The sequence below is a fragment of the Dendrobates tinctorius genome, unplaced genomic scaffold (genome assembly GCF_039654945.1).
Source record: "Dendrobates tinctorius isolate UK_male_01 unplaced genomic scaffold, ASM3965494v1 ptg000294l, whole genome shotgun sequence".
Lineage (NCBI taxonomy): Eukaryota > Metazoa > Chordata > Amphibia > Anura > Dendrobatidae > Dendrobates > Dendrobates tinctorius.
Genome location: NW_027361961.1, coordinates 4,000,569 through 4,027,744, shown reverse-complemented (window position 1 = coordinate 4,027,744; position 27,176 = coordinate 4,000,569). Strand labels below are relative to the sequence as shown.

Sequence of the window (27,176 nt, the reverse complement as noted above, 5' to 3'; positions counted from 1 at the left end):
ACTATGTGTTGGGAATAAAATGGTATATTTCAAATGTTCACTCTACAACATCCACTGTGTGCCAATTCCCAGAATGTGCCTGTGGAGTCAAAATAGTCACCACTCCTATAGAGGGTTATAATCTCCAAAATGGAGTCACTTTGTGGGGATTTCTACTGCTCTGGTTTTCTGCTATTGTGTCATATTAAGGCTTGTGTAAAAGGTGTGTCCCATATTCTCTGGTATCTGCTCCCGCGATGTCTTCTTCTGTCACCAGCCTCGGCCTTATTCATTCTGCAGGTGGCAGCGCTGGTGAGGAGACATTGGAACCATAAGCTCTGGATGATGCAGGCTATGTCCAGCCACTAAGATGAGGGTGCGTGGGACCTGTAATACCATCCAGTCTGACAGTATGGGTGTGTGTGCTGTCCAGCTGGAGTAATCTGCTCCCTGCTTCAGCCAATTGGAAATTACCACACCCTACTAAAGCTCAAAGTATATTGCCAGAAGCTGTCAGAGTCAGCCTTGTTCTCCTCTGGTTCAGTCCTCTGTGCTCAGCTCCTGGATAGTGTGTTTGTTTCCTGTTGTGACCACAGCCTGTTTACTGGACTACTCTTGTATATTCTGATTTTGTATTTTTTCTGCCCTGCTAGTTTTGACCTGGCTACCTGATTATTCTTATTCCCATCTCACTCAACAGAATAGCTAGTAACACCAGGCCTAAGACTAGGGGGCTCTGTGTAAGTCCAAATCCATGTAGTGGGGTTGAAGGATGATGGAGAAAACTGTGACTACAGACAATAACATATCTACTGAAATGACCAAACAACAATTTTCTTCAGTAAAAATAAAATGAGTAACTAGTGATGAAACCTCTCTGGGGTAATTAAAGTGTGGGGCTTGGTGGCTTTTGGCAATTAAATTATTGTATGGGCCAATATTTTCTATCAGATGAATTTCAAGGAGAAATATTAGACATTCAAAGAGAACTTTTTATTATAGTGCAGGGCTGAGGTGTCTTAAATTTAAATCTTGGGCATTTGGAAGATGCAATGGAGACCTTTTTTTAACCCCTTTCCTACAGTGGTGTAACAGCATGCTGATGTCAGACTCCCCCTGTTTGGTGCAGGCTTCGGCGCGGAGCCCGCACCTTTCCGGGCACATGTCAGCTGATATATACAGCTGACATGTACCCGCAACAGCCACGGGTGGAATCGCGATCCACCCACGGCTGTTCAGTAGTTAAATGCCGCTGTCAATTTCTGATAGCGGCATTTAACTTGCGCTTCCGGCAAACGTGCTGGAAATCCCGCCCATCAGTGACTCTGTCAAGTGATTGCAGGTCACCGATGGGTTGGCATAACAGCCAAAGTTCTCCAGCAAACCTCTATGGTTGTCACTGCCGGATTGCTAGGAGCGCCGCCCGGTAGTCTGTGCTCATAGCAAGTGAGCAATTCTGCTATATACAGACGATCTGATAATCGCCTGTATGTAGCAGTGCCGATCAGATTATGGCAGCTTCTAGTCTACCATAGAAACTATTGAAGCATGCCAAAAGTTTTAAAAAAAAGCTTTTAAAAATATAAAAAAATATCACCCCCCTTTCGCCCCATTCAAAATAAAACAAATCAAACATACACATATTTGGTATTGCCGCGTTCATAATCGTTCGATCAATATAAAAAAAAAAATTAACCCGATTGTGAAATGGCGTAATGAGAAAAAGAGTAAAGTATCGATTATTAATCCACTAGTCTGAAAGTGGTTAATAAAACAGACATTAAGAATAAAGACTTTTAATTAAATAAACACACTTTTTTTCCATCTTTATTACACTCCCAATCCAATCGAAGCCATCGTTCTCATATAAAAAATCCAAAATAAAAAAGCAACAATATCCCATACCTGTCTGCCCTACAGTCAAGTCCCACGCCGCAATCCAAATCAAGGGGTTAAATAGTTTACAACCGGGACCAGTGCTAATGCGACCGGCCCGGCTGTAAACCACGGAGGAATGACTGAGAAGCTGCCTGCACAGTCTCCCCTCCTGACCGGAGATGGATTAGCGTGGGAAAGTTTCTGAACATTTTCCCACTTTGTCAGTTTACTGCAGGTCAAGCGAGGAGTCAGTGCAGAATAAGTGACGTCAGCGGTGGTCACTGAGACTTCGCAGACTCCCCTGTTATGAATGGGAAACCGAGGAGGAAAAAAAAAAAGACAACAAGCTAAGTCTCAGAAAACCAGAGAAGTTGGTAACTATGCAGATTGCAGATCCCTGATCTTACCCGCACAACTAGCAGCAGTCGTGCAGCGTTCCTACGTTGGTCCTAGACGCCTCGTCACAACCGGAGAACTACATAAGCCTAAAGCAGGAAAAGAGGAAAACTAACTGCCCCAGAGCAGACCCCAAAGGAAAGACAGCCCCCCACATGTATTGACGGTGAAGCAAGATGAAAATACAAACAAAGGCAGGAAAATAGGCTGAGCAAACGATGGGGCCCGGCTAACTAAAAAGGACAGAAAAGGAAAGACACTGTCTGCAATCTGCCAAAAAAAACCTACAAAAATATTGTCCAACACTTCTGATAGCAAAATTAACCCTGAAGTCACTAGACTTCCAAACCTATATCAGCACTCTGAAATATTCTGAGACAGAGCAAAAAAGAGGCCAATCTAATAAGGGACAAAAAGCAAATTGGCAAATACTGATTAATAGGAGTGGAATTTCAGCATAGCCCCAGCAGGGGCAGGCTGATTACACAAAAAACTGAATTGACCAACAAGCGCAAGTGTGAACAATAGCAAAAAACAAACTTAACTTGAGAAGACTGGAAGAGAGCTGAAGTCCAGGACCTGAGAAGCAGAATGAATCACCAGCACTCGGATAGGGCGTCGGCTGTCTTATATCCAGTCTGATACTCCAGAGATCCAATCGTTATCTTCCTCATCAGGTGGCAGATCACTACCACTTAGACCAACCGCACTACCTCCTGTCACCACCAGAGGGAGAACGGAAGGGGAACTCTCAACTGGTGGAGCAGAAAATGAGTTCATGACAGTAGCCCCCTTGAGGAGGGGTCACCGAACCCTCATCCATGCCACCAGGCCGATCAGGATGGGCCCGGTGAAAAGCACGAACCAATCTATTGGCATGAATATCAGAGGCAGAGACCCAAGAATTATCCTCCTGGCCATAAGCCTTCCATTTGACCAAATACTGGAGTCTCCGTCTAACCAAACGAGAATCCAATATTTTCTCTACCTAATATTCCACATTGCCTTTAACCAATACAGGAACAGGAGGTGCCGCCACAGGAACTATTGGCTCAACAAACCTCTTCAACAGTGACTTGTGAAATACGTTATGGATTTTGAACGTAACTGGAAGAGCCAATCGAAAAGAAACAGGATTAAGAATCTCCAAAATCTTATAAGGTCCAATAAATCTTGGCTTAAATTTTGGAGATGCAACCTTCATAGGAATATTCGTAGACGACAGCCAAACCATATCACCCACTTTAAACCGTGGACCAATGGTCCTATGCCGGTTGGAAAAACGCTGGGCCTTTTCCTGAGAGAGTGACAACTTATCCACCACTTGGTCCCATATCTGCTGCATTCTCACAACCACAGTGTCTACACCTGGGCAGGACAAAGATTCCACTAGCCCTGAAGAGAATCGAGGATGAAACCCAAAATTACAAAAAAAGGGTGACATCAGAGTGGCAGAACTAGCTCTATTGTTCAGCGCAAATTCGGCCAAGGGCAAAAATGAGACCCAATCATCTTGATCAGCAAATATAAAACATCTTAAATAAGACTCCAGCGTCTGGTTTGTTCTCTCAGTCTGCCCATTGGTCTGGGGATGAAACGCAGAGGAGAAGGATAACTGAATTCCCCGATTGGAACAAAAGGCTTTCCAGAATCTGGAAACAAACTGGACCCCTCTATCGGACACAATGTTCTCAGGAATCCCGTGTAACCGAACCACCTGTTGTAAAAACAAGGGCACCAACTCAGCGGAAGATGGCAACTTTGGGAGTGGTACAAGATGGACCATCTTCGAAAATCTATCACAAATCACCAAGATAACAGTCATTCTCTGAGAGACAGGAAGATCAGAAATAAAATCCATTGAGATATGGGTCCATGGCCTCTTGGGCACCGGCAGGGGCATCAGCAACCCACTAGAATGAGAACAGGGTTTAGACCGAGAACAAGTCCCACAGGACTGTACAAAATTCCTGACATAACGAGATAAGGCAGGCCACCAAAACGACCGACTCACCAAATCTCTGGTACCAAAAATACCTGGATGACCAGCCAATGCGGAGCAATGGACTTCAGACATCACTCTCTTTCTCCACTGGTCAGGAACATACAATCTTCCCATAGGGCAACGCTCAGGTTTATCCTCCTGAAATTCCTCCAGGGCGCGTCTCAAATCGGGCGAAATGGCAGAAAGAACTACCCCCTCACCTAGGATAGTAGTAGGCTTGGTCACATTAAGAGAATCAGCAAAGAAACTCCTAGGAAGGGCGTCTGCCTTAACATTCTTAGTGCCCGGAAGAAAAGAGACCACAAAATTAAAACGCGTGAAAAACAAGGCCCATCTAGCCTGTCTAGGATTCAAGCGTTTGGCCGACTCCAGATAAATCAGATTCTTGTGATCGGTGAGGACCACAAATTGATGTCTAGCTCCCTCCAACCAATGTCTCCACTCCTCAAATGCCCATTTCATGGCCAACAATTCCCGATTGCCCGCGTCATAGTTGCGTTCAGATGAGGAAAACTTTTGAGAAAAGAAGGCACAGGGATTCATCTTAGAAGTCACAGGGTCTTTTTTGGGACAACACAGCTCCTGCACCAATCTCAGAAGCGTCCACCTCCACTTGAAATGGAAGTGAGACATCAGGTTGCCGTAAAACTGGAGCTGAAGTAAATCTCCGCTTAAGCTCCTGAAATTTTGAGACAGCCTCAGGAGACCAATTCAGCACATCAGCGCCCTTCTTGGTCAGATCAGTCAGTGGTTTGACAATACTAGAAAAATTACCTATAAATTTACGATACAAATTAGAAAAACCCAAAAACTTCTGGAGAGCCTTCAAAGAAGTAGGCTGAACCCAATCATAAATGGCCTGTACCTTGGCCGGGTCCATTTCAATAGTCGATGGAGACAAGATAAATCCCAAAAATGAAATCCTCTGTACACCAAAGAGGCACTTCGATCCCTTAACAAACAGGGAATTCTCCCTCAAAATCTGGAACACAGTCCGGACATGTTCCACATGGGAATCCCAATCACTAGAAAAGATCAAAATATCATCCAGATAGATGATCAAAAACGTATCCACAAAGTCACGGAAAATATCATTCATAAAGGACTGGAAGACAGAAGGGGCATTAGTGAGCCCAAAAGGCATCACCAGGTACTCATAATGTCCCTCCGGAGTATTAAACGCCGTCTTCCATTCACCCCCGTGCTTGATGCGAATAAGATTATACGCCCCCTGAGGTCAAGCTTAGTAAACCAGCAGACACTCTTAACTCTCGAGAATAAATTAGACATCAGAGGTAACGGGTACTGATATTTAACCGTCATCTTGTTAAGGGAACGATAATCAATACACGGTCTTAATGAACCATCTTTCTTGGCCACAAAAAAAAAAACCCAGCACCTAAAGGTGACGAGGATGGTCTAATATGACCCTTCTCCAATGACTCCTTAATATAGGATCTCATAGCATCACGTTCGGGTACAGATAAGTTGAAAAGCCGACCCTTGGGAAATTTACACCCAGGCATCAACTCAATTGCACAGTCATAACTCCTATGAGGAGGCAAAGACGCAGACTTACTCTCACTAAATACATCAGAGAAATCAGCCAGATAATCAGGAATATCATGAGACTGAGGAGAGGTGGAGAAAACAGGAGCGGCCCAAAGAACACACCGACAACCCCAACTCACCACAGACACAGATTTCCAATCCAAAACTGGGTTATGAGTTTGCAACCAGGGGAACCCCAGAACAATAGTATCATGCAAATTATGCAGCACCAAAAATGTACAATTTTCTTGGTGGTCTGGGGCAACTCGCATTATCACCTGGGTCCAAAACTAAGGTTTATTCTCCGCCAAAGGAGTGGCATCAATACCCCTCAAAGGAATGGGCGTCTGCAGAGGCGTCATGGACAAACCATAACGTTTAGCAAAGTCCAAATCCATCAGATTCAGAGCTGCTCCTGAATCCACAAAAGCCTTAGTGGAAAATGTGGACAAGGAGCAGATCAGAGTAATTGCCAAAAGAAACTTAGGTTGTATACTGCCCACAGCAAATGTGTGTGCAAAATGTTTCTCTCATTTAGGGCAGACAGAAATAGTATGAGAGGCGTCTCCACAGAAAAAACACAGCTTATTACGCCTGCTGAACTCCCGACGTTGCGCCCTAGACAAAACCCCATCACATTGCATAGGTTCAGACATTTGTTCATAAGGTGGCAGCGCCTCCCGTGTAGTTTTACGTTCACGTAAACGCTGATCAACTTGAATGGCTAATGACATAGAGCCATCCAGACCAGAGGGAACAGGAAATCCCACCATAACATCTTTTACGGTCTGACAAACCTTTACGAAAGAGAGCTGCCAATGCACTATCATTCCATGTAGTAAGGACCGCCCACTTTCGGAATTTTTGACAGTATAACTCTGCAGAATCATGACCCTGGTTTAATGCCAACAGGGTTCTCTCAGCTTGATCAACGGCATTAGGTTCATCATACAACAACCCCAAGGCCTGAAAAAATGTATCCACATTAGTCAGAATAGGATTTTCAGGTGTCAGAGAAAAAGCCCAATCCTGGGGATCGCCGCGCAGCAAGGAGATGACAATTTTAACCTGCTGCACGGAGCTCCCCGATGAGTTAGGCTTCAAAGCAAGAAATAATTTACAATTATTCTTAAAATTCAGAAATTTAGACCAATCCCCAAAAAACACATCAGGAGTAGGAATCTTGGGTTCAGCAGCATGTGACTGAATAAGGTAGGTGGAAATTCCCTGTACTTCAGCAGCAAGCTGCTCCACACGATCAGACAGTTGCTTAATCTCCATTAGGAAAAAAAATCCTCCTACGGCCCCAGAGAAAAAGAGGAAAAAATACATAATAAAAAAAAAAAAATTCTGACACTTTTTTTTTTTTTTCCTCTCTCTTTCTCTAACAATTCTTTCCTGCTTTTGAGTACCCTAGAATCTGCGGTATGGCTGGTGATTCTGTTATGAATTGGAAACCGAGGAGGAAAAAAAGACAACAAGCTAAGTCTCAGAAAACCAGAGAAGTTGGTAACTATGCAGATTGCAGATCCCTGATCTTACCCGCACAACTAGCAGCAGTCGTGGAGCGTTCCTACATTGGTCCTAGACGCCTCGTCACAACCGGAGAACTACATAAGCCTAAAGCAGGAAAAGAGGAAAACTAACCGCCCCAGAGCAGACCCCAAAAGGAAAGACAGCCCCCCACATGTATTGACGGTGAAGCAAGATGAAAATACAAACAAAGGCAGGAAAATAGGCTGAGCAAACAATGGTGCCCGGCTAACTAAAAAGGAAAGACACTGTCAGCAATCTGCCAAAAAAAACCTACACAAATATTGTCCAACACTTCTGATAGCAAAATTAACCCTGAAGTCACTAGACTTCTAAACCTATATCAGCACTCTGAAATATTCTGAGACAGAGCAAAAAAAGAGGCCAATCTAATAAGGGACAAAAAGCAGATTGGCAAATACTGATTAATAGGAGTGGAATTTCAGCATAGCCCCAGCAGGGGCAGGCTGATTACACAAAAAACTGAATTGACCAACAAGCGCAAGTGTGAACAATAGCAAAAAAACAAACTTAACTTGAGTAGACTGGAAGAGAGCTGAAGTCTAGGACCTGAGAAGCAGACTGAATCACCAGCACCCGGATAGGGCGTCGGCTGCCTTATATCCAGTCTGATACTCCAGAGATCCAATCGTTATCTTCCTCATCAGGTGGCAGATCACTACCACTTAGACCAACCGCACTACCTCCTGTCACCACCAGAGGGAGAACGGAAGGGGAGCTCTCAACTGGTGGAGCAGAAAATGAGTTCATGACACTCCCCGCCTGACCCACGGTGAACTGACAGATCTATTGAAAAGGCAGCACGGTGGCTCAGTGGTTAGTACTGCAGCCTTGTAGTGCTTGGGGACTGGGTTCAAATCCCACCAAGGACAACATCTGCAAGGAGTTTGTATGTTTTCTCCGTGTTTCCTCCGGGTTCTCCGGTTTCCTCCCACATTCCAAAGACATACTGATAGGGATTCTAGATTGTGAGCCCCAATGGGGACAGTGCCAATAATGTTTGTAAAACGCTGTGGAATTATAAAATAATTAATATACAAATGAGTAAAATAAATAAATAAAAGGGGCTTTCAATGACCAAAAGTTATTTGAACAGTTTTGGGTAGAGGAGAGGGTTGTGGTCTACAGGCAAAATGGTGATCACACGATTGTGATACGGCTGGACTACACCACCGATAAATCAGCCACAGCTGAGGACTGAGAAGAATCTGTGACTTCTCTGCATTTAGTGGTTACTACTCACCTGGGTAGTCATATGTAGGAATCTCCTCTTTACACCCCTCATTGCCCCTCACATATGTCTCTGTAGTATTAATATGGGTCAGATCTTCACCCTGAAACAAATATTGTAAAAGTCACAGACCGATGGAGAAGTCACATCTATGATCAGCTCTAATCCTGCCATCTCCACCGTTCTCATTACACAAGTATAAAACCTAGTATACTGGTGGATAAAACAAGACTGAGCACAAGACCTTCACAGCCATCTACACATCATAGGGGAGATCTCCTGACACCTTCTCTCCATCTACCTGATGATCCTGAGGAACATTGGGATCTTCTTGTTTACAGTCCTGTGGAAGAGGAGGATGGGGACATCTCTCTGGTGTTGTCCTCTTACTGGATAGATCTGGAGGAAACACATACAGGGACTGAATTCATTCTTTACATACAGATAATTATTAGTGATGAGCGAGCATACTCGGTAATGCTCGTTACTCGCCCGAGTATCACTAAACTCGCGGTACTTGGCGAGCACGGAGCATTTCCGGGATTATTCGACGGGAGCTCGGGTCTCCGCCCGCCAAGTTTGGCGCTCTTTAGAGTGCCAATCAACATGCAGGGATTGTCTGCCATGCACTGTAATGCCATAGCCATGTTGTGGTATTGCAGTATTTGGCTGGCCGCACAGCATCATCAGGTCTATAAGAGACCTGCTGCCACCCTGCTCATCACAGTCACATCTGGAATCAGACAGTGTAGGGAGAGCTGCTGCTGAGAGAGGGAGAGATTTGTGCTTTTATTAGTTAGTGTTGTATACCATAGTTGAATCCACCTATCCAGCAAACCAACAGTCAACTATTAAGGACTATTTACGTGGTATATGCAATTTTAAACAGCTTTGCCCAACCCAGGCATCACAGCTGTGTGCAGAAAATTCTGGCATTTTTTGTGGTACTGTGTTGTTTGGAGTGTCTTATAAACATTTTTTTTACACCATTTAGCTGTCCAAAAAATATTTATCTGCCAAAAAAATACTTAGCTACAGTTCATATTTTTAACACTGTGTTTTATCTACCACACGCATCGCATATCATTGCGCTAAATATTTTACAATTTCAGTCCTCCAAAGAATTTTGGTTTGTAGTGTCGTAGCCTACTTATTCACACAATTTTGGTGGCAAAAAAAGAAAAATACAGGCCACATATTTAACAGTGTGCTATCTGCCTGATCTATCTCTGGGCTACAAATTTGGGCATTTCAGGCCTGCATTCACTTTTTTTGCTGTCTTACCGTAATTCTGTACAGTATTTTATTGTAAAAAAATAAACATACAGGCCACATATTGAACAGTGTAGTATCTCCGTCAGACGCCTGATCTGTGGGCTACAAACTGTGGCTTTTCAGTTCTCCATTCTACTTTATTTGCTGTGTCTTACCATAATTCTATACAGTATTTTTCTGATAAAAAACAAACATACAGGCCACATGTTGAATAGTGTGGTAACTCCATCAGACGCCTGATCTACCTTTGGGCTACAAATTGTGGCATTTCAGGACTACATTCACCTTTTTTGCTGTGTCTTACCCTAGTTATTGACACCAGTTTGATAACCAAAAATAAATTTTTACCTACAGTCCAGATATTTTAAAGTGTGGTTTTCCTGCACATGGATCACATACAAGTTCGCTACCAATTCAGCCATTTGTAGTGAACGTGGAAAATATTGTGCTCCATTTAAAATGGGCAAGGTGCATAGCAAGGGACGGGGAAGTGGACGTGATGGTGTATGTAGACACTGAAGCCGTGGGCAAGCTGAAATTGTGCCACAACAAACACCCATATCTTCTTGCCCGACCTTCATGACCCAATTACTAGGGGCCTGCAGCAGGACATCACTATTGAAACCAGAGCAGTGTGAAATGGTTGTTGGTTGGTTAGCAGATAATGGTTCCGGTCAGTTTTCCTCAACCACCACTACCACCCTGTCTTCCACACGGTCAAGTCTGAGTAGCCGTGAGTCTGGATCGCAAATTCCTCGCCCTGATCCTCCTTCCTCCCACAATGCTAAGTGCCCGGAGACAACTGATCCCACACTTGGACACTGTGAAGAGCTATTCGCTTTTCCATTTATAGATTCCGGCCTCTCGCCCGGTCCACTTGAAGCGGGGCAAGAAGAGATCACATGTAGAGATACCTAAATATTTGAGAAGCCTTGGTCACACGAAGGCAACGGTGAGAACGTGTCACAAGAGGTGGACGATGATGAGATTCAATTGCCAGCAAGGCAGGAGGAGGACCAGGGTGCGGAAGTGGAATACGAGGTGGTGGATGTTATAGTAACTGACCCAACCTGGCAGGAGGACATGCAGAGCGAGAACAGCAGCACACAGGGGGAGGGAGGTGTAGCACCCAACAGGCAGGAAGTAGTGTGGTGGCCGCAGAAAGAAGGCAGGCAACCATTCCTCGTAACACCAGGATGACAGAAGTCGGCAGTACAACTGTTAGGTCTTCCCGAGTCTGGTTGACTCTGCCGCTAACCTCAAACAAGCCATTTGCACCACCTGCCAGACCAGCATCAGCAGGGGTAGCAAAACTAACATCCTGACCACCACCAGCATCATCAGGCACATGGCAGCAAAGCACCCAACTTTGTGGGCCGAACCCCAGGCTCCAGGAACAGTGTCTGTGAGTGAAAACACTGCTTCTTCCAATGTTGTGTTTGCAAGCCAATCCCCTGTCCACGGTGCATGCAAAGATGCCTCCTGCCCTGCACCTGTCAATTCCCACACTCAACTACCACCATCATCAAGCACGTCCACGTCCTTGTCCCAGCGCAGCCGTCAGTTACCCATACCCGAGTCATTGAAACACAAGCATGAATATGCAGCCAACGCCCCCACAGGCCACAGTACTAAATTCACACATTTCTCATCTGCTTGCGGTCGAAATGTTGCCTTTTAGGCTTGTGGAGATGGAAGCTTTCCGCAACCCGATGGCGGCGGCCGTCCCAAGGTACTCGGTCCCCAGCCGCCACCATTTCTCCCGGTATGCCGTCCCGGCATTACACAATCACGTGTCCCTCAACATTACCTGTGCCCTGAACAATGCTATTACTGGGAAAGTCCACCTAACCACGGACATGTGAACAAGTGCTTGTGGGCAGGGACGCTACATCTCGCTGACGGCACACTGGGTTAACAAAGTGGAAGCCGGGACCCAGGCGGACCTTGGAATGGAACACGTCCTCCTGACGCAGAGGATTGCGGGCCCTATGTCAGTCAGGGTTGTTGCCCCCATAGTCTACAGCTCCTGCACCTCATCCTCCTCCATCTCCAAAATGACCACATCAGTCACAAGCTGGAAGCACTGCAGAACTGCCTCAGCCAAGTGTCAACAGGCTGTACTGAAGCTAATATGCTTAGGTGACAAACCGCACAATGCTGAAGAGTTGTGGACAGCTCTGAAAGAGCAGGCAGATTTGTGGCTGACATCGCTGAACCTACAGCCAGGCCTGGTCGTGTGTGACAATGGCCGAAACCTGGTGGCGGCTCTGAGGCGAGGCGAGTTGACACACGTACCATGCCTGGCTCATGTGCTTAAACTCGTTGTTCAACGGTTTCTCAGAAGCTACCCAGAGCTGCCGGATCTGCTTGTGAAAGTACGCTGCCTGTGTGACCATTATAGAAATTCAGCTCCAGCTTCTGACGCCCTTGCCGTGCTTCAGCAGCGTTTGCAGCTTCTAGCTCACCGACTGGTGTGTGATGTCCACACGCGTTGGAACTCTACACTGCATATGTTGGAAAGGATTTGTGAGCAGAAGAGGGGAGTTGTTGACTACCATCATCAACAAGGCCGTCGCTATTCAGGTCAGACTCCACACATAAGACCTCAGGAGTGGACATGGATTTCAGATATAGTGTATGTACCATCCTCCAAAACTTTGAGGAATCCACCATGATGGTGAGCAGCGATGATGCCATAATTAGTGTCACCATCCCGCTTCTCAGCATTCTGAAAAGCTCTCTGCTCACAATGAAAGAGGATGCATTGCAGGCGGAGCACGAGAAAATGGAGCAAGGAATCATACAGGGTGATTACACACATCCCAGCCTCATGTCATCCCAAAGTGGATTGGTTGACAATGAGGAAGAGAAGGAGGAGGAAGAACAGGAGCTACTTTCATGCGCTATAGACGGTACTACAAGCACAACTTTCATACCGTCTGTTCAGCGTGGATGGCCTGAGGACAGAGAGGAGGAGGAGGACACCATGATCAGTCGTTCTGTTGGTGAGGGCACGGAAGCCTTGCCTGTTACCAGTCTGGACGCATGGCTGACTTTATGTTGAGCTGCCTTTACCGTGACCCTCGCATTATGAAAATTTACGGTGACTCTCATTACTGGTTGGTGACACTTTTAGACCCACGCAACAAGGAGAACTTTCAATCTCTTCCTCCAGAGGCAGACAGGTCTATTAAAATGGTGCAGTACCAGAGGGCCCTTGTTGCGGAAATATTAAAAAAAATTCCCATCTGAAAACACTGGCGGCAGACGTCACAGTTCGTTGGACAATCAATGAGTACAGGGGTGAGAGACACAACTCCAATCCAGCAGAGGCAGGGGAACACTGGCCAAGTTCCGGGAGAGTTTTCTCAAACGCTCCCATCGCCCTGGCCGTGAGGCTCGGGGTAATGTCACAAGGAATGTAATGTTTTGAAAGATACTGAGGGAGTACTTTGCTTACCGTACCAACATCCTCCGTGATCCTCTGTGCCTTTTAATTATTGGGTATCCAAGCTGGATAAGTAGCATGAACTGGCTCTCTTCGCCTTGGAGGTCCTGGCCTGCCCTACCGCTAGCATTTTGTCAGAGCGGGTTTTTAGTGCCGCTGGTGGAATTATAACTGATAAGCGCATTCGCCTGTCAACTGAAAATGCAGACAGGCTGACACTTATAAAAATGAACAAGGGCTGGATTGGGCCAGACTTCTCTATACCACCGAATGATAACAGCGAAACATAACCTCCAATACATTGTCTTTTTTTGGGAGGTCTATTCCCATACACCTCTTCACACCCACACATGGGTATACGCTTCCTGATTTTGGCTATTTGGTGTCATCTTCTTTCTCCTCATCCTCCACCACTACTAGAACACGAGGGTGAATATGTTCCGTGATGCTACAGCCACTTTAGTTTTTTGAAATGGTGTTTATGATGTCCGTAAAAAAATACGTACCCCCCAGGAGGAAATGTTTGTCAGCCCTTACATTTAGTGTATGGGCATTCCAAGTATACTTTTAAATTGGGAAAAGATTCATTGGGAGACATCCTCCACGTCTCTTCATACACCACTAGAACAACAGGGTGAATATATTCAGTGATGCTACAGCAACTCTAGTTTTTTGAAAGCGTGTTTTGATGCCCGTAAAAGAAAAAATTAAACATTTCCCCCTGTGGGGTACATTTTTTTTGTCAGCCCATAGACATAGTGTATGGGTGTTCCAAGTATTGGAGACCCGCTCCTTTATAATGGGAACATTTTTTCATGAGACTTTCCTCCATGTCTCTTTCAAGGGGCATTGAAGTGCCTCCTAATTTTTGGCAGGCCTTGCTTTCAATGAATAGGCAAACACTATGGAAGACCCACTTCCTAATAATGGGAACATTGTTTTCAGGAGGCCCACCTCTACATCTGTTCCAAGGGTTATTGGGGTGCATGTAACTTTGAAGCAGGGCAGGCCTTGCATTCAATGCATATGCAAACAGTATGGGAGTATCAAGTGAATACTGGAACTATGGTTGCAGGTGGCCATCCAGTACATGGCTTCAAAGGCATATTGTGGTGCATGTAACTTTGGTGCAGGGCAGGCCTTGCATTCAATGCATAAGCAAACAGTATGGGAGTACTGTTAGGTCATCTGCTGCTGCCCCTCGGTCCATCACCTCTCACCCTTCTCTGCCAGCTGTGCCTCCGGCATCCCTGCATGCTGTGTGTCAGGGACATCGCCTTACCTCTCCCTTTGCAGCTCTTCCTGTTCTGCCTCTGGCTGTTGGCTCTCGGAGCTCACGCACGCCGTGTTTGGATGCAGCCACGCACGCTGTGTTTGGATGCAGCCGCGCCCTCCTCGTGTGGTTTAAAGAGCCAGCATGCCCTAACCTGGAAGTACTTTTCAGCCAATTGCTGTGAGGTACAGGGTATTTCAGGCAACCTACTCTAAGGGGAGGTGCCTGATTATTGTGTAAGTTTGCTTTGTGCTAGCCTTGCTTATAGTCAGCTCCTCCGTGTACTTCTCTGTACTTTAGTTTAGTGCTCTCCTAATCCCTGCCTTGCCTTTGTTTGCTCCACAGTGCTGCCTGCTGCCTAACATCTCCGGTAGCTCCTGTGACCTGCTCCGCATGTCCATTTTCACAGCAACAGCCCTTGGAATAATGCCTCGCTTTCCTGTATACCCGATTCCCCTGTGCACAGTAACTCGCTATGAACCTGTGTGCTGCTACCCTCCGTGACTTCCTAGACTTTGCCCCTACGCCCCCCCCGGCACTGGCAGTCGTGGTATTTGGGTCCCCTGGTCTTAACCCTGACAATCCCTGTATAGGGGTCGGATCACTAGGTTCAGCTCACCCAGGGGAGTTCAGTACCACGGCCCAGTGGGTCCACTCTAGGGTGCTCTCCTCCAAAGGCGTTACAAGTACCAAGTGAATACTGGAACTATGGTTGCATGTGGCCATCCAGTACGTGGCTTCAGAGGGTTATTGGGATGCATGTAACTCTGGTGCAGGGCAGACCTTGCATTCAGTGCATAAGCAAACACTAAGGGAGACCCACTTTCTTATAATGGGAACATTTTTTCAGGAAGCCCTCCTGTACATCTCGTGAAAGGGATATTGGGGTGCATAAGCAAACAGTATGGGAGTACCAAATGAATACTGGGAACTATGGTTGCATGTGGCCATCCAGTATGTGGCTTGAAAGGCGTACTGGGGTGCATGTAACTTTTTGGCAAGGCTGGCTTTGCAAACAGTGTGGCAGTACAAAGTTTATAATAATGGGAACTTTGGTTTCATGTGGCCATCCAGTACATCTGTTCCAAGTGTTATTTGGGTGTGTATAAGTGTGTAGCGGGGCAGGCCTTGCATTCACTTCATGGGCAAACAGTATGGGAGTACCAAATGAAATAAAATGGGAACTAATGGTTGCATGTGGCCATCCAGTACCTGTATTCAAAGGCTTATTGGGGTGCATGTAACTTTGGTGCAGGGCAGGCCTTACATTCAATACATAGGCAAACACTAAGGGAGACCCACTTTCTTATAATGGGAACATTTTTTCAGGAGGCCCTCCTGTACATCTCGTGAAAGGGATATTGGGGTGCATCCTAATTTTTTGCATAGGCAATAACAGTATAGGAGACCCACTGTTTAATGATGGCCCTTTAAGAATAGTAATGCCGACTGATGCCCCAATAAAAATAGGCTTTGTAACTTTAAGAGTCCCTCCTTCATAAATGAAACAAGATGTTTCTGATGATGTGTCACACACCACATGGCCAGCTAAGGTTGTTAAATGCTACAATGACATTTCCCAGTGAATGCATTTGTATTGGTTGAAAGCAACGGTAAAGTTGAAAAACTCATCAAAAACGCTACGTGGGAACATAGCCCAAGTGGTGAAGGAGCAATTTTTATGGGTTATTTCTTTGGCCTTACATACAAATTATCACCCTGGAAAGGATGTCCCTTAACATATTTCCCTGTAAAATCCTTTTTGGTTTCGTTTTTGTATGCTTTACTGTGCACCTGTAAAAGTGGCATCACACTCTGTTAACATTGGTCACAGCAGTGACCTAGGCAAGGTTCACATTTGCGGCTGGGCGAGCTGCGGACGTCCTCCGTGAAGCTCCGCCCACGGCCGCACCTCCTCCGGTCAGCGCCGCCTACGGCCGCATACTTCTGCATGCGGCCTGCGTACCCTATCTTTAGCAATGGGTACGCAGGTCGTGCCACAGTATGAGGATGCCTCCACATGCGTCGTTTTGACGATGCAGCGACCCGGGTCAAATGCACCATGTTGGAATTTGTTTTCTTCGTCGCATCGTCAAAACAACGCATGCGGAGGCATCCGCATACTGCGGCATGACCTGCGTACCCAGTGCTAAAGATAGGGTACGCAGGCCGCATGCAGAAGTATGCGGCCATAGGCGGTGCTGACTGGAGGAGGCGCGGCCGTGGGCGGAGCTTCATGGAGGACGTCCGCAGCCCTCTGCAGCTCACCCAGCTGCAAATGTGAACCTTGCCCAAGTCAGAAGTGCTTCCAGGGCATGACGGCAAAAAAACCCAAGTTTCCCATAGACTTACATTGGGCTCGTTGCTTGGGTCGAGCACCCGAGTATTCCAATTTGCTCAACCCGAGCAACAAGCACCCGAGCATTTTAGTGCTCACTCATCACTAATAATTATAGATTGTGTGTATTTAGTCTTGTCTATTACCTGGTGATGTGAGGGGCTGGGGAACCTCCATCATGACGTCCTTGTACAGATCTTTGTGTCCTTCTAAATACTCCCACTCCTCTATGGAGAAGTAGACGGCGACATCCTGACACCTTATAGGAACCTGACACATACAAAGATACGGTCATCCCCGATTCCTTCATAGCGTTACTGTATAATGTCCCAGCATTCCCAGCAGTGTCACCTCTCCAGTCAGCAGCTCAATCATCTTGTAGGTGAGGTCTATGATCTTCTGGTCATTGACATCCTCATGTATCAGGGGGTGAGGTGGAGGTCCCGTGATTGGGTTCAGTGGTCTTCCCCATCTCTCAGACACACAGTCCTGACAGCGCTCACTAGAGATCTTCACTACTGTGTAATCCTGGTTATGGAGAGACACATTAATAAATCGCACTACAGACATTTCCAGAGTCCTCACCTCTCCAGTTCTGTCCATCTGTTATTCCCGTAGATAAGAATGATGTAATGTGAGGTCATCAGAATCTCTCACCTCTCCAGTAAGCCGGAAGAGGATCTCTAGTGTGAGGTGTAATATCCTCTCCACCATCTTGTCTCTGTCCATATCCATCCTTGATGGGTAAATCAGGAAAATTCTCTTCTATAGAAGATCTTCACTGAGAGGATCCGATATTGTAGAGACCTGAATGAGAAGATGAGCCGATGTAACATCATAAAAATCCTATGTAATAATACAATTACTGAAGATAAGGAAAACATATGAGGAGATTTATTATTTTACAGTATTTAGTGTAAAATAAAGAAAGGCTGAATCAAGAGATGCGGAAACATCTGAACGAAAAGGATGAACGTCATCAAAATAATGTAGTCAGGCTGACTTGAGCTTTGAAGTGTTTCACTACGACTCAAGTCAGTACTATAGGTCACATCTGAAAGTCATAATAACAAAATGGACGTAATATGTCAAGCAAAGAAGTTTAACCATTGACCACCACATACCTGGAGATTTAAAGTTAGTCAGTTTGCCACCTTTAAGTCTACCTCCCGAACCACTTTTTTCACAAATGTTGTGAACAACTCCTGAGTCTAAGCATTTACTACAAATTATTAGGAGATACACTTCATCTTTCCAGATGACATCCTATGGTATGACAACTGGACTTTAAAAGTTGCCATAAATGCAGTTTTGTTAAGTCCAGGGACAATATATCACAAAGTAGGTTTGATGTTTCCTGCAGCAAATCAAGACCCAATTTACAAATTTGCTGTTCGGGAGACGAACAGATGCAAACTGATCAACACAGTGAAGCCATACCTGAGACACAGACATTGTTTTGAATTTGCAAAGACTTTTCCATCTACACAATCAGTTAGTAAACCTTATTAATACAGCCTTAGAAAGAATGCCAAGTGCGGAATATCAGGGTGAATAAGAGCAGACAAGACACCGGATGGTGAGCAGAAAAGGAGATTTAATTCTCCCGGTGTTAATGAAGCAGCTATTGTAATGGTTGGACGGGACTTTCTAAGCCGAGATATCATTATTCAGCGACGAAGTGAAAATCTTCAATATATTACAGAAACACATAGATCATATGATCCTCTACAATATCCGATAATATTGTGGAATGGCCAAGACGGCAATCACTATAATCTAATGCAGACTGATCACAATGGTGCCATTATACTGATTACAATGATACCTTGGTTGATGAAATCCATCTTGTGGTTGTTTAATCTTTATTTGCAATTTTCAGTTAATGAGATTCTCGTGCTGGGGCTGTGAGCGGGGCTCTTTATGTGCTGCTCTGATTACATATTCATCTATATAGCTTATGACAGGTCACTGATCCCTCAGTGACCTGCCCCCTATTTTACATACTGAATATGTTTTGAAAAAAAAAAAAAATTCACATTCAGCAGGCAAGTGCCGGTGGTGGCGCCTGCGCTTTAGCATGATCACATCTATAATGTCCGCATAATTATTTTATTTGGTGTTCAGGAACACAGGACGGACTCGGGTACAGGATCACACAGGTGCAGGTTCAGACTGCACTGGTGAGGGTATCGGTATAGGTGTGTACAAGACATCAGGTTCTGGTAGATGCAGGCTGGGCTCAGGTTACAGAAGGATGCACATGATCAGGTTCAAACAGGGGCAAACATGATGGACAGGATCAGGTTAAGGGAGCACAGGTACAGGGACCTTACCACTAAGTAGCAGAAAACACACTGATTACTAAAATTGATAAGGTACCTCCCAACAATGGAGGGCGCCTTAAATATCAAACATCTCTATCATGTAACGTGAAGGAAAGGCTAAGTTCAACACGAAGGCATAGGGGAAAGGGAACCAAACGTTAGGAAAGGGGGAGTGGAGACCCCTAAACAGATCTAACGTCACCCTGTCTGCCCTATCGTCCCTACATAGGTTCCTCTCCTATCGTCGAGCAGGATTCCTAATCCCCACATGACCCTGGCAATAAACCCTGTACCAGGAATGACAGGATGAGTGCTAGTCAATCCCCACTACCGCTAAAGACAGCTAGGATACACAAAACAAGGGGAAACTTAGCTTGTGTAGACTCAGAGAGAAACACCGCCATCCGTCTAATTCAGAAAAAGAGGTCACTAGGCAACTGCTGCAGCTCCATGTTGGGGTCGGCGGAACGCACCAAATATATATAATAGTAGGTGCGTTCGCCGCCCGGGGTCCACCGTGCGGTAGGTGACAAGACCGCTGCTGAACAATGGCGGATGCACCTAGTAGGTGCGGGACTGCGCTCGGGTTAACGTCACCCGAACGCTAAGGGCGACTCCGTACAAACACAGAGTCGCTTGGAGAACACTAAAGCAAAGGCACAGGCCCTGTTAGCGTCACAGAGGCCTGCGTGTGGCGTCACAGCCGCGAACACCAATAGTTGCTGTTATTACAGCGCAGCAGCAGAGAAAAGCCACAAGCGTCGGCGCCGAGGACCGGGCGCCGACGAACGCTAGTGTAGGTGTGGAGCAAGTGGCGTGTAGCTTGCCACAACCCTGCAGCTGACTATTCACACTCGGTCACCACTCGTAATATCAGAGGGTAGGGGTTTCATAACGAGTCAGACACCAGTCCATACATCCATCACCATACAGACAAAGAATAATATGCTACACTAGCGCATGGCCGAGCCGCGATGCGGGCTTTTTATAGCCATGCGCTTCCGGGACCTTCCAGTACCTTGGGAAGGACCAATCAGATCCGACAAAGGACCTGCACATGTGACCCCTGCTCTCCACTGAGAGGACAAGTTGCGGGCATGCCAAGTAGCACGGCACGAGGACTTAGCCTCTGGAGCAGTTCCCTGCAAAGCAGGTTGCGCTACCATTGCTGCACCAGAGGTGGCAGCAACATCCAGGCTCACAAAACGAGTCTGAGGAGAATGCCTGGCTCGCCGTGATTGCTGAGCAGGAGTCTGAGTGGTCGGAGGAGAATGAGAGACCGCAGGATGTCTGGCTCTGGATTCCTGCTGTGCAGTGCCAGGAATCCGAAGCCTAACACTCCATGCCTCAACAGGGACGTACAAATAGAAAATATCACTCGCGCTTGCCAGCAGCAAGTATATCAACACTCAGGTCGAGGTGTGACCATTAGCACTGAGGGAGGTGACCACTCGTCCGCAAAGCAAACTACTGAGACCTTCTGCAGACAGATGCAATGCAACGGTCTGCAGCCTCTGACACATCCGTGACAGTCTCCCATTTCAGATGTGAAGGTGCTGCCCCTTTGATAGGCAAGGAGCGCACGCCCTGAGCACACTCCCAGGAGACCTGCATCACACAACAACTGACTATAATTGACCTCAGCGTCCATCTTGAAAATGGATAAGATTGTTTCACCAAGAACAATGCAGAGAAAAGAGCAGCTCCACCAACTAATACAACACAACTTTAGATTGGGCCGCACGGCTCGTTCAGCACTAGGACTGCCCTGAATTTAGCGCTCTTGGAAACTCCTGTCTATAATAACACTAAGGGCTAGGAGAAAAATAAAGTATTACAGACATGTAAGTTAATTGTTTGGGGAAGGGCCGCCATCAGGGCATTACTGCCCTAAGCCGCTGTATGGGGGCACAATCTACCCCTATGGGGCCTGCATTCAGCTTTTGAACAGCTGACATGTGCCTGCAATAGGCGCAGGTGGAATCGCGATCCACCCGCACCTTTTAACTAGTTAAATGCTGCTGTCAAACTCTGATAGCAGCATTTAACAAGTGCTTCCAGCCGCCAAGCCGGAGATACGTGCATCGTCGATCCCCGTCACGTGATCGGGGGTCAGCGATACATTGTCATAACAACCAGAGGTCTCCTAGAGACCTCTATGGTTGTTGATGAGGCATTGAATCATAGAATCATAGAATCGTAGAGTTGGAAGGGACCTCCTGGGCCATCTGGTCCAACCCCCTGCTCAAAGCAGGATTCGCTAAATCATCCCAGTCAGATGTCTGTCCAGCCTCTGTTTGAAGACTTCCATTGAAGGAGAACTCACCACTTCTCGTGGCAGCCTGTTCCACTCATTGATCACTCTAACTGTCAAAAAGTTTTTTCTAATATCTAATCTGTGTCTCTTCCCATTCAGTTTCATCCCATTGCTTCTAGTCTTTCCTTGTGCAAATGAGAATAAAGTTGATCCTTCTACAATGTGACAGCCCTTTAGATATTTGTAGACAGCTATTAAGTCTCCTCTCAGTCTTCTCTTTTGCAAACTAAACATTCCCAAATCCTGCAACCTTTCCTCATAAGACAGGGTTTGCAGACCGGTCACCATTCTGGTCGCTCTTTTCTGAACTTGCTCCAGTTTGTTGATGTCTTTTTTAAAATGTGGTGCCCAAAACTGGACACAATATTCCAGATGAGGTCTGACCAAAGAGGAGTAGAGGGAAATAATGACTTCACGTGATCTAGACTGTATGCTTCTGTTAATACATCCTAGAATTGCATTTGCCTTTTTTGCTGCTGCATCACACTGTTGACTCATATTCAGTCTGTGATCTATTAGTATACCCAAGTCTTTTTCACATGTGCTGTCACTTAGCCCTATTCCTCCCATTCTATATATGCTTTTTTCATTTTTATTGCCCAGATGTAGTACTTTGCATTTCTCCCTGTTAAAAACCATTCTGTTAGTTGCTGCCCACTTCTCCAGTTTATTTAAATCTTTTTGAATCCTCTCTCTCTCTTCTCTAGTATTAGCTATCCCTCCTAGCTTTGTGTCATCAGCAAATTTAAACAGTTTACCCTCAATTCCTTCATCTAAATCGTTGATAAAGATGTTGAACAATACAGGGCCCAGGACAGAGCCCTGTGGTACCCCACTTGAGACATTCTTCCAACTGGATGTACAGCCATTTACGACCACTCTTTGGGTCCGATCACTAAGCCAGTTATGAATCCACCTAACAGTTGCCTTGTCCATTCCATACTTAGTCATTTTTTCAATAAGGATTGTATGAGAGACTTTGTCAAATGCTTTGCTGAAGTCAAGATATACTATATCTACAGCATTTCCTTGATCCACCCAATCAGTGATACCGTCATAGAAGGAAATTAAGTTAGTCTGACATGACTTATTAGTTAGAAACCCATGTTGACTCTGTTTAATCACTTCATTCTTATCCAGGTATTGACATACATGTTGTTTAATAATTTGTTCAAAGATCTTTCCTGGTATAGAAGTCAGACTCACCGGCCTATAGTTGCCTGGGTCCACCTTCTTCCCCTTTTTGAAGATAGGAACAACATTTGCTCTTCTCCAGTCTTCTGGCACTTCTCCTGTTCTCCAAGAATTTTCAAAGATTATGGAGAGGGGTTCAAAAATTTCTTCTGCTATCTCCTTCAGTACTCTGGGGTGTAATTCATCTGGACCTGGAGACTTGAATTCATTTAGGTTAGCTAAGTGTTTCCTCACTATCTTTCTGTTTATAGATATCCTGGATTCTTCTATTCCCTTAATAGGACAGTGAATAACAGTTGATGTTGCATTTCCTTTCTGAGAGAAAACAGATGCAAAATAGGAATTTAAAAGTTCAGCCTTCTCAACATCCTGTCTTACCATTTCCTCATTTTCATCCTGTAAAAATCCTATAGCATCTTTGACTTTTCTTTTACTTTTGACATATCCCCAAAATCCTTTATTATTGCTTTTGACATCTCTTGCAAGCCTCAGTTCATTTTCAGCTTTAGCTAATCTGATTTGTGCCCTGCAGGTTCTGCAGACAGCATTATATTCTTCTTTAGATATGCCTCCCTCTTTCCATTTTATAAACATTTTTTTCTTCCTTTTTAGCATGTGCTTAAGTTCTGTGTTCATCCATCCTGGTTTCCTTAAATGCTTCCTATTCTTCCCTCTTTTCGGAATTGTTAACAACTGTGCTTTGAGAATTTCATTTTTCAAGATTTCCCATCCTTCCTGGACATTTTTGTCTTTAAGGATATCCAGCCATTGGATCCCTCCAATTCTCTTTCTGAATCCCTTAAAATCTGCCTTCCTGAAATCTAACCTTGACGTCTGAGTCTTCACAGGTCTTCCACCTCTAGTAATCCAAAATTCTAAAATAGCATGGTCGCTACCTCCTAGGGTCCCAGCCACTTTTACCTCCTCAACCATTTCCTCCCTGTTTATAAGGATTAGATCCAAGGTAGCAGTTCCCCTTGTTTTCTCCCTTACCTTTTGGAAGATAAAGTTGTCAGCAAGAGAGGATAAGAATTTCCTTGACCTGTTAGTTTTGCCTGAGAGAGATTCCCAACAAATGTCTGGATAGTTGAAATCTCCCATGACAACTATGTCATATTTTTTGGAGAACTTGGCCATCTGATGCATAAAGAGTTCATCTATATATTCGGCTTGCACAGGCGGCCTGTAGTAAATGCCTACAATGGTGTCCTTTCCATTGTTCTGTCCTTGTATTCTTACCCAAACAGTTTCCACAGAACTCCCAGTCTCTGAAGCTTCAATCTCTGTGCAGATATACGCATTTCGAACATACAATGCGACACCCCCTCCTCGTTTATCAAGTCTGTTTCTTGCAAATAAGTTGTATCCTTCTAGTCTTGTATTCCAATCATGTGTATTGTCCCACCAAGTTTCAGTGACTCCAATTACATCATATTTCTGTTCCTGTGTTAGTAGTTCCAATTCTCCTTGTTTGTTGCCCATGCTTTGTGCATTAGTATAGAAACATTTTAGTTTGTGATTGGTTTCTCTTTCTCCAATATTTTTATTAATTAGATTCTTTCGTCTTTGTTCTTCCTTTCCACTTCTAATAGCAGAGTTCTCAATAGCATTTGTCAGGTGTATGGCTTTTTCTGGTCTTTTGCTTCCCTTCCCATGTTGTTCTAGTTTAAAGCTCTCCTTACAAGTGTAGCAAGGCGACTTCCAAATACATGCTTTCCAGTCTTCGTAAGGTGCACCCCATCTCTAGCAAGTAGTCCATCGTATAAGTAGTTCACTCCGTGATCCAGAAATCCAAATCCTTGCTGACGGCACCATCGACGTAGCCAGTTGTTCACCTGCAGAATCTTATTCCACCTCCTTGTTCCATGGCCATCCACTGGGAGGATGGAAGAGAAGACCACCTGCGCTCCCAGTTCTTTCACTTTCTTGCCTAAGTCTTCAAAGTCTCTGCAGATGATTTCCAGGTCGTTTCTTGCGGTGTCATTTGTCCCCACATGTAGTAGCAGGAATGGGTAGTCATCTGTAGGTCTGAAGAGTCCTGATATCCTGTCAGACACATCTTTAATTTTTGCACCTGGAAGACAGCACATTTCTCTTGTAGTTATATCCGGTCTGCAGATAGCGGCCTCTGTTCCTCTCAGCAGGGAATCCCCCATGACCACCACTCTCCGTTTCTTCTTCACAACATTTTTCTTTCTCCATCCAGGAGGACTCTGAAGGCGTACAAGGTTGCCGTTTGTTGGCAAAGTCTTATCCTGATGTATTTCTTCATCGTTTTCCTGCGTGAGAGCCTGGTACTGGTTTCTGAGCAGTATGGGTGCTGACTGCCTCCTGATCCTCCTGCTTCTCTGGGTCACATGTCTCCATTCCTCTGTTTCTTCAGGTGTACTTCGAATTTCTTCTCTTTCTGTAACATGAAGAGATAATTCTGCTCTGTCCAAGAACTCTTCACCTTCCTTAATGATCTTCAACGTAGCTAACCTCTCTTCGAGATTTTGCAACTTTTCCTCCAACAGGGACACAAGCTTGCATTTGTGGCATGTGAAGTTTGGCTTTTCCACTGGTAAATCTGTGAACATGTAGCAAGAAATGCAGCTCACCAAATGGCTCCTGGCCTCTTCCATCTTGAGATTTCTTAAAAACGATGAAAGATGAGCCAAATTTCGCGCGCCGATCGGCGCGCGGTTTTTCCGGTTTCCTCTTTTCAGCTGCAACCGCCAAAACCCAGTGATCGTTGAGCTCGCGGAGACTCTTCACTTATCCCAGAAGGCACTGGGAATATGCAAATGATCTCCTCAAGACTCTTCCCCTGGTTTTCCGATTTCCTCTTTTCAGCTGCAACCGCCAAAACCCAGTGATCGTTGAGCTCGCGGAGACTCTTCACTTATCCCAGAAGGCACTGGGAATATGCAAATGATCTCCTCAAGACTCTTCCCCTGGTTTTCCGATTTCCTCTTTTCAGCTGCAACCGCCAAAACCCAGTGATCGTTGAGCTCGCGGAGACTCTTCACTTATCCCAGAAGGCACTGGGAATATGCAAATGATCTCCTCAAGACTCTTCCCCTGGTTTTCCGATTTCCTCTTTTCAGCTGCAACCGCCAAAACCCAGTGATCGTTGAGCTCGCGGAGACTCTTCACTTATCCCAGAAGGCACTGGGAATATGCAAATGATCTCCTCAAGACTCTTCCCCTGGTGCTGTGCTGGTGGTCGGTGCTCATAGCAATGCTGTATCTGCTCATCGCCTATATATAGCAGAGCCGATAAAGTTGTGGCAGCTTCTAGCCTCCCATGGAGACTATTGAAGCATGCCAAAAGTAATAAGAAAATGTTTTGAAAAATGTAAAAAAAATTATAAAAGTTTAACCCCTTAACCCCCAAGGGTGGTTTGCACGTTCATGACTGGGCCAATTTTTACAATTCTGACCACTGTCCCTTTATGAGGTAATAACTCTGAAACGCTTCCATGGATCCCGGTGATTCTGACATTGTTTTCTCGTGACATATTGTACTTCATCATAGTGGTAAAATTTCATTCATATAACTTGCGTTTATTTGTGAAAAAAACGGAAATTTGGCAAAAATGTTGAAAATTTTGCAATTTTCCAACTTTGAATTTTTATGCCCTTAAATCACAGAGATACGGCACCCAAAAAACTTAATAAGTAACATTTCCCACATGTTTACATTACATCAGCATAATTTTGGAACCAAAATTTTTTTTTGTTAGGAAGTTATAAGGGTTAAAAGTTGACCAGCGATTTCTCATTTTTGCAACACCATTTTATTTTTACGGACCACATCACATTTGAAGCCACTTTGAGGGGTCTATATGATAGAAAATACCCAAAAGTGACACCATTCTAAAAACTGAACCCCTTAAGGTGCTCAAAACCACATTCAAGAAGTTTACTAACCCTTCAGGTGCTTCACAGGAATTTTTTGATTTAAAAAAAAAAAATGAACATTTAACTTTTTTCACAAAAAAATACTTCAGGTTCAATTTTTTTATTTTACCAAGGGTAACAGGAGAAATTGGACTGCAAAAGTTATTGTGCAATTTGTCCTGAGTACGCTGATACCTGATTTGTGGGGGGGAAACCACTGTTTCGGCGCATGGCAGAGCTCAGAATGGAAGGAGCGCCGTTTCACTTTTCAATGCAAAATTGGCTGGAATTCAGATCGGATGCCATGTCACGTTTGGAGAGCCCCTGATGTACCTAAACAGTGGAAACCCCCCACAAGTGACCCCATTTTGGAAACTAGACCCCCCAAGGAACTTATCTAGATATGTGGTGAGAACTTTGAACCCACAAGGGCTTCACAGAAGTTTATAACGTACAGCGGTACAATTAAAAAATCATATTTTTTCCACAAAAATGATCTTTTCACCCCCAATTTCTATTTTC

At 45.1% G+C, this 27,176-nt stretch overlaps 1 protein-coding gene across 1 annotated transcript in view; it reads right to left on the bottom strand.

Moving 5' to 3' along the window:
* The window catches only part of LOC141073007 (uncharacterized), an 85,847-nt gene that overhangs the window by 54,776 nt on the left and 3,895 nt on the right, over positions 1 to 27,176 (bottom strand). The window contains 5 exon segments of the mRNA XM_073560289.1: positions 8,607 to 8,697; positions 8,896 to 8,993; positions 17,078 to 17,201; positions 17,283 to 17,459; positions 17,589 to 17,738. Coding sequence (XP_073416390.1) covers positions 8,607 to 8,697; positions 8,896 to 8,993; positions 17,078 to 17,201; positions 17,283 to 17,459; positions 17,589 to 17,666 — 568 coding nt within the window. The 5' untranslated portion in view covers positions 17,667 to 17,738.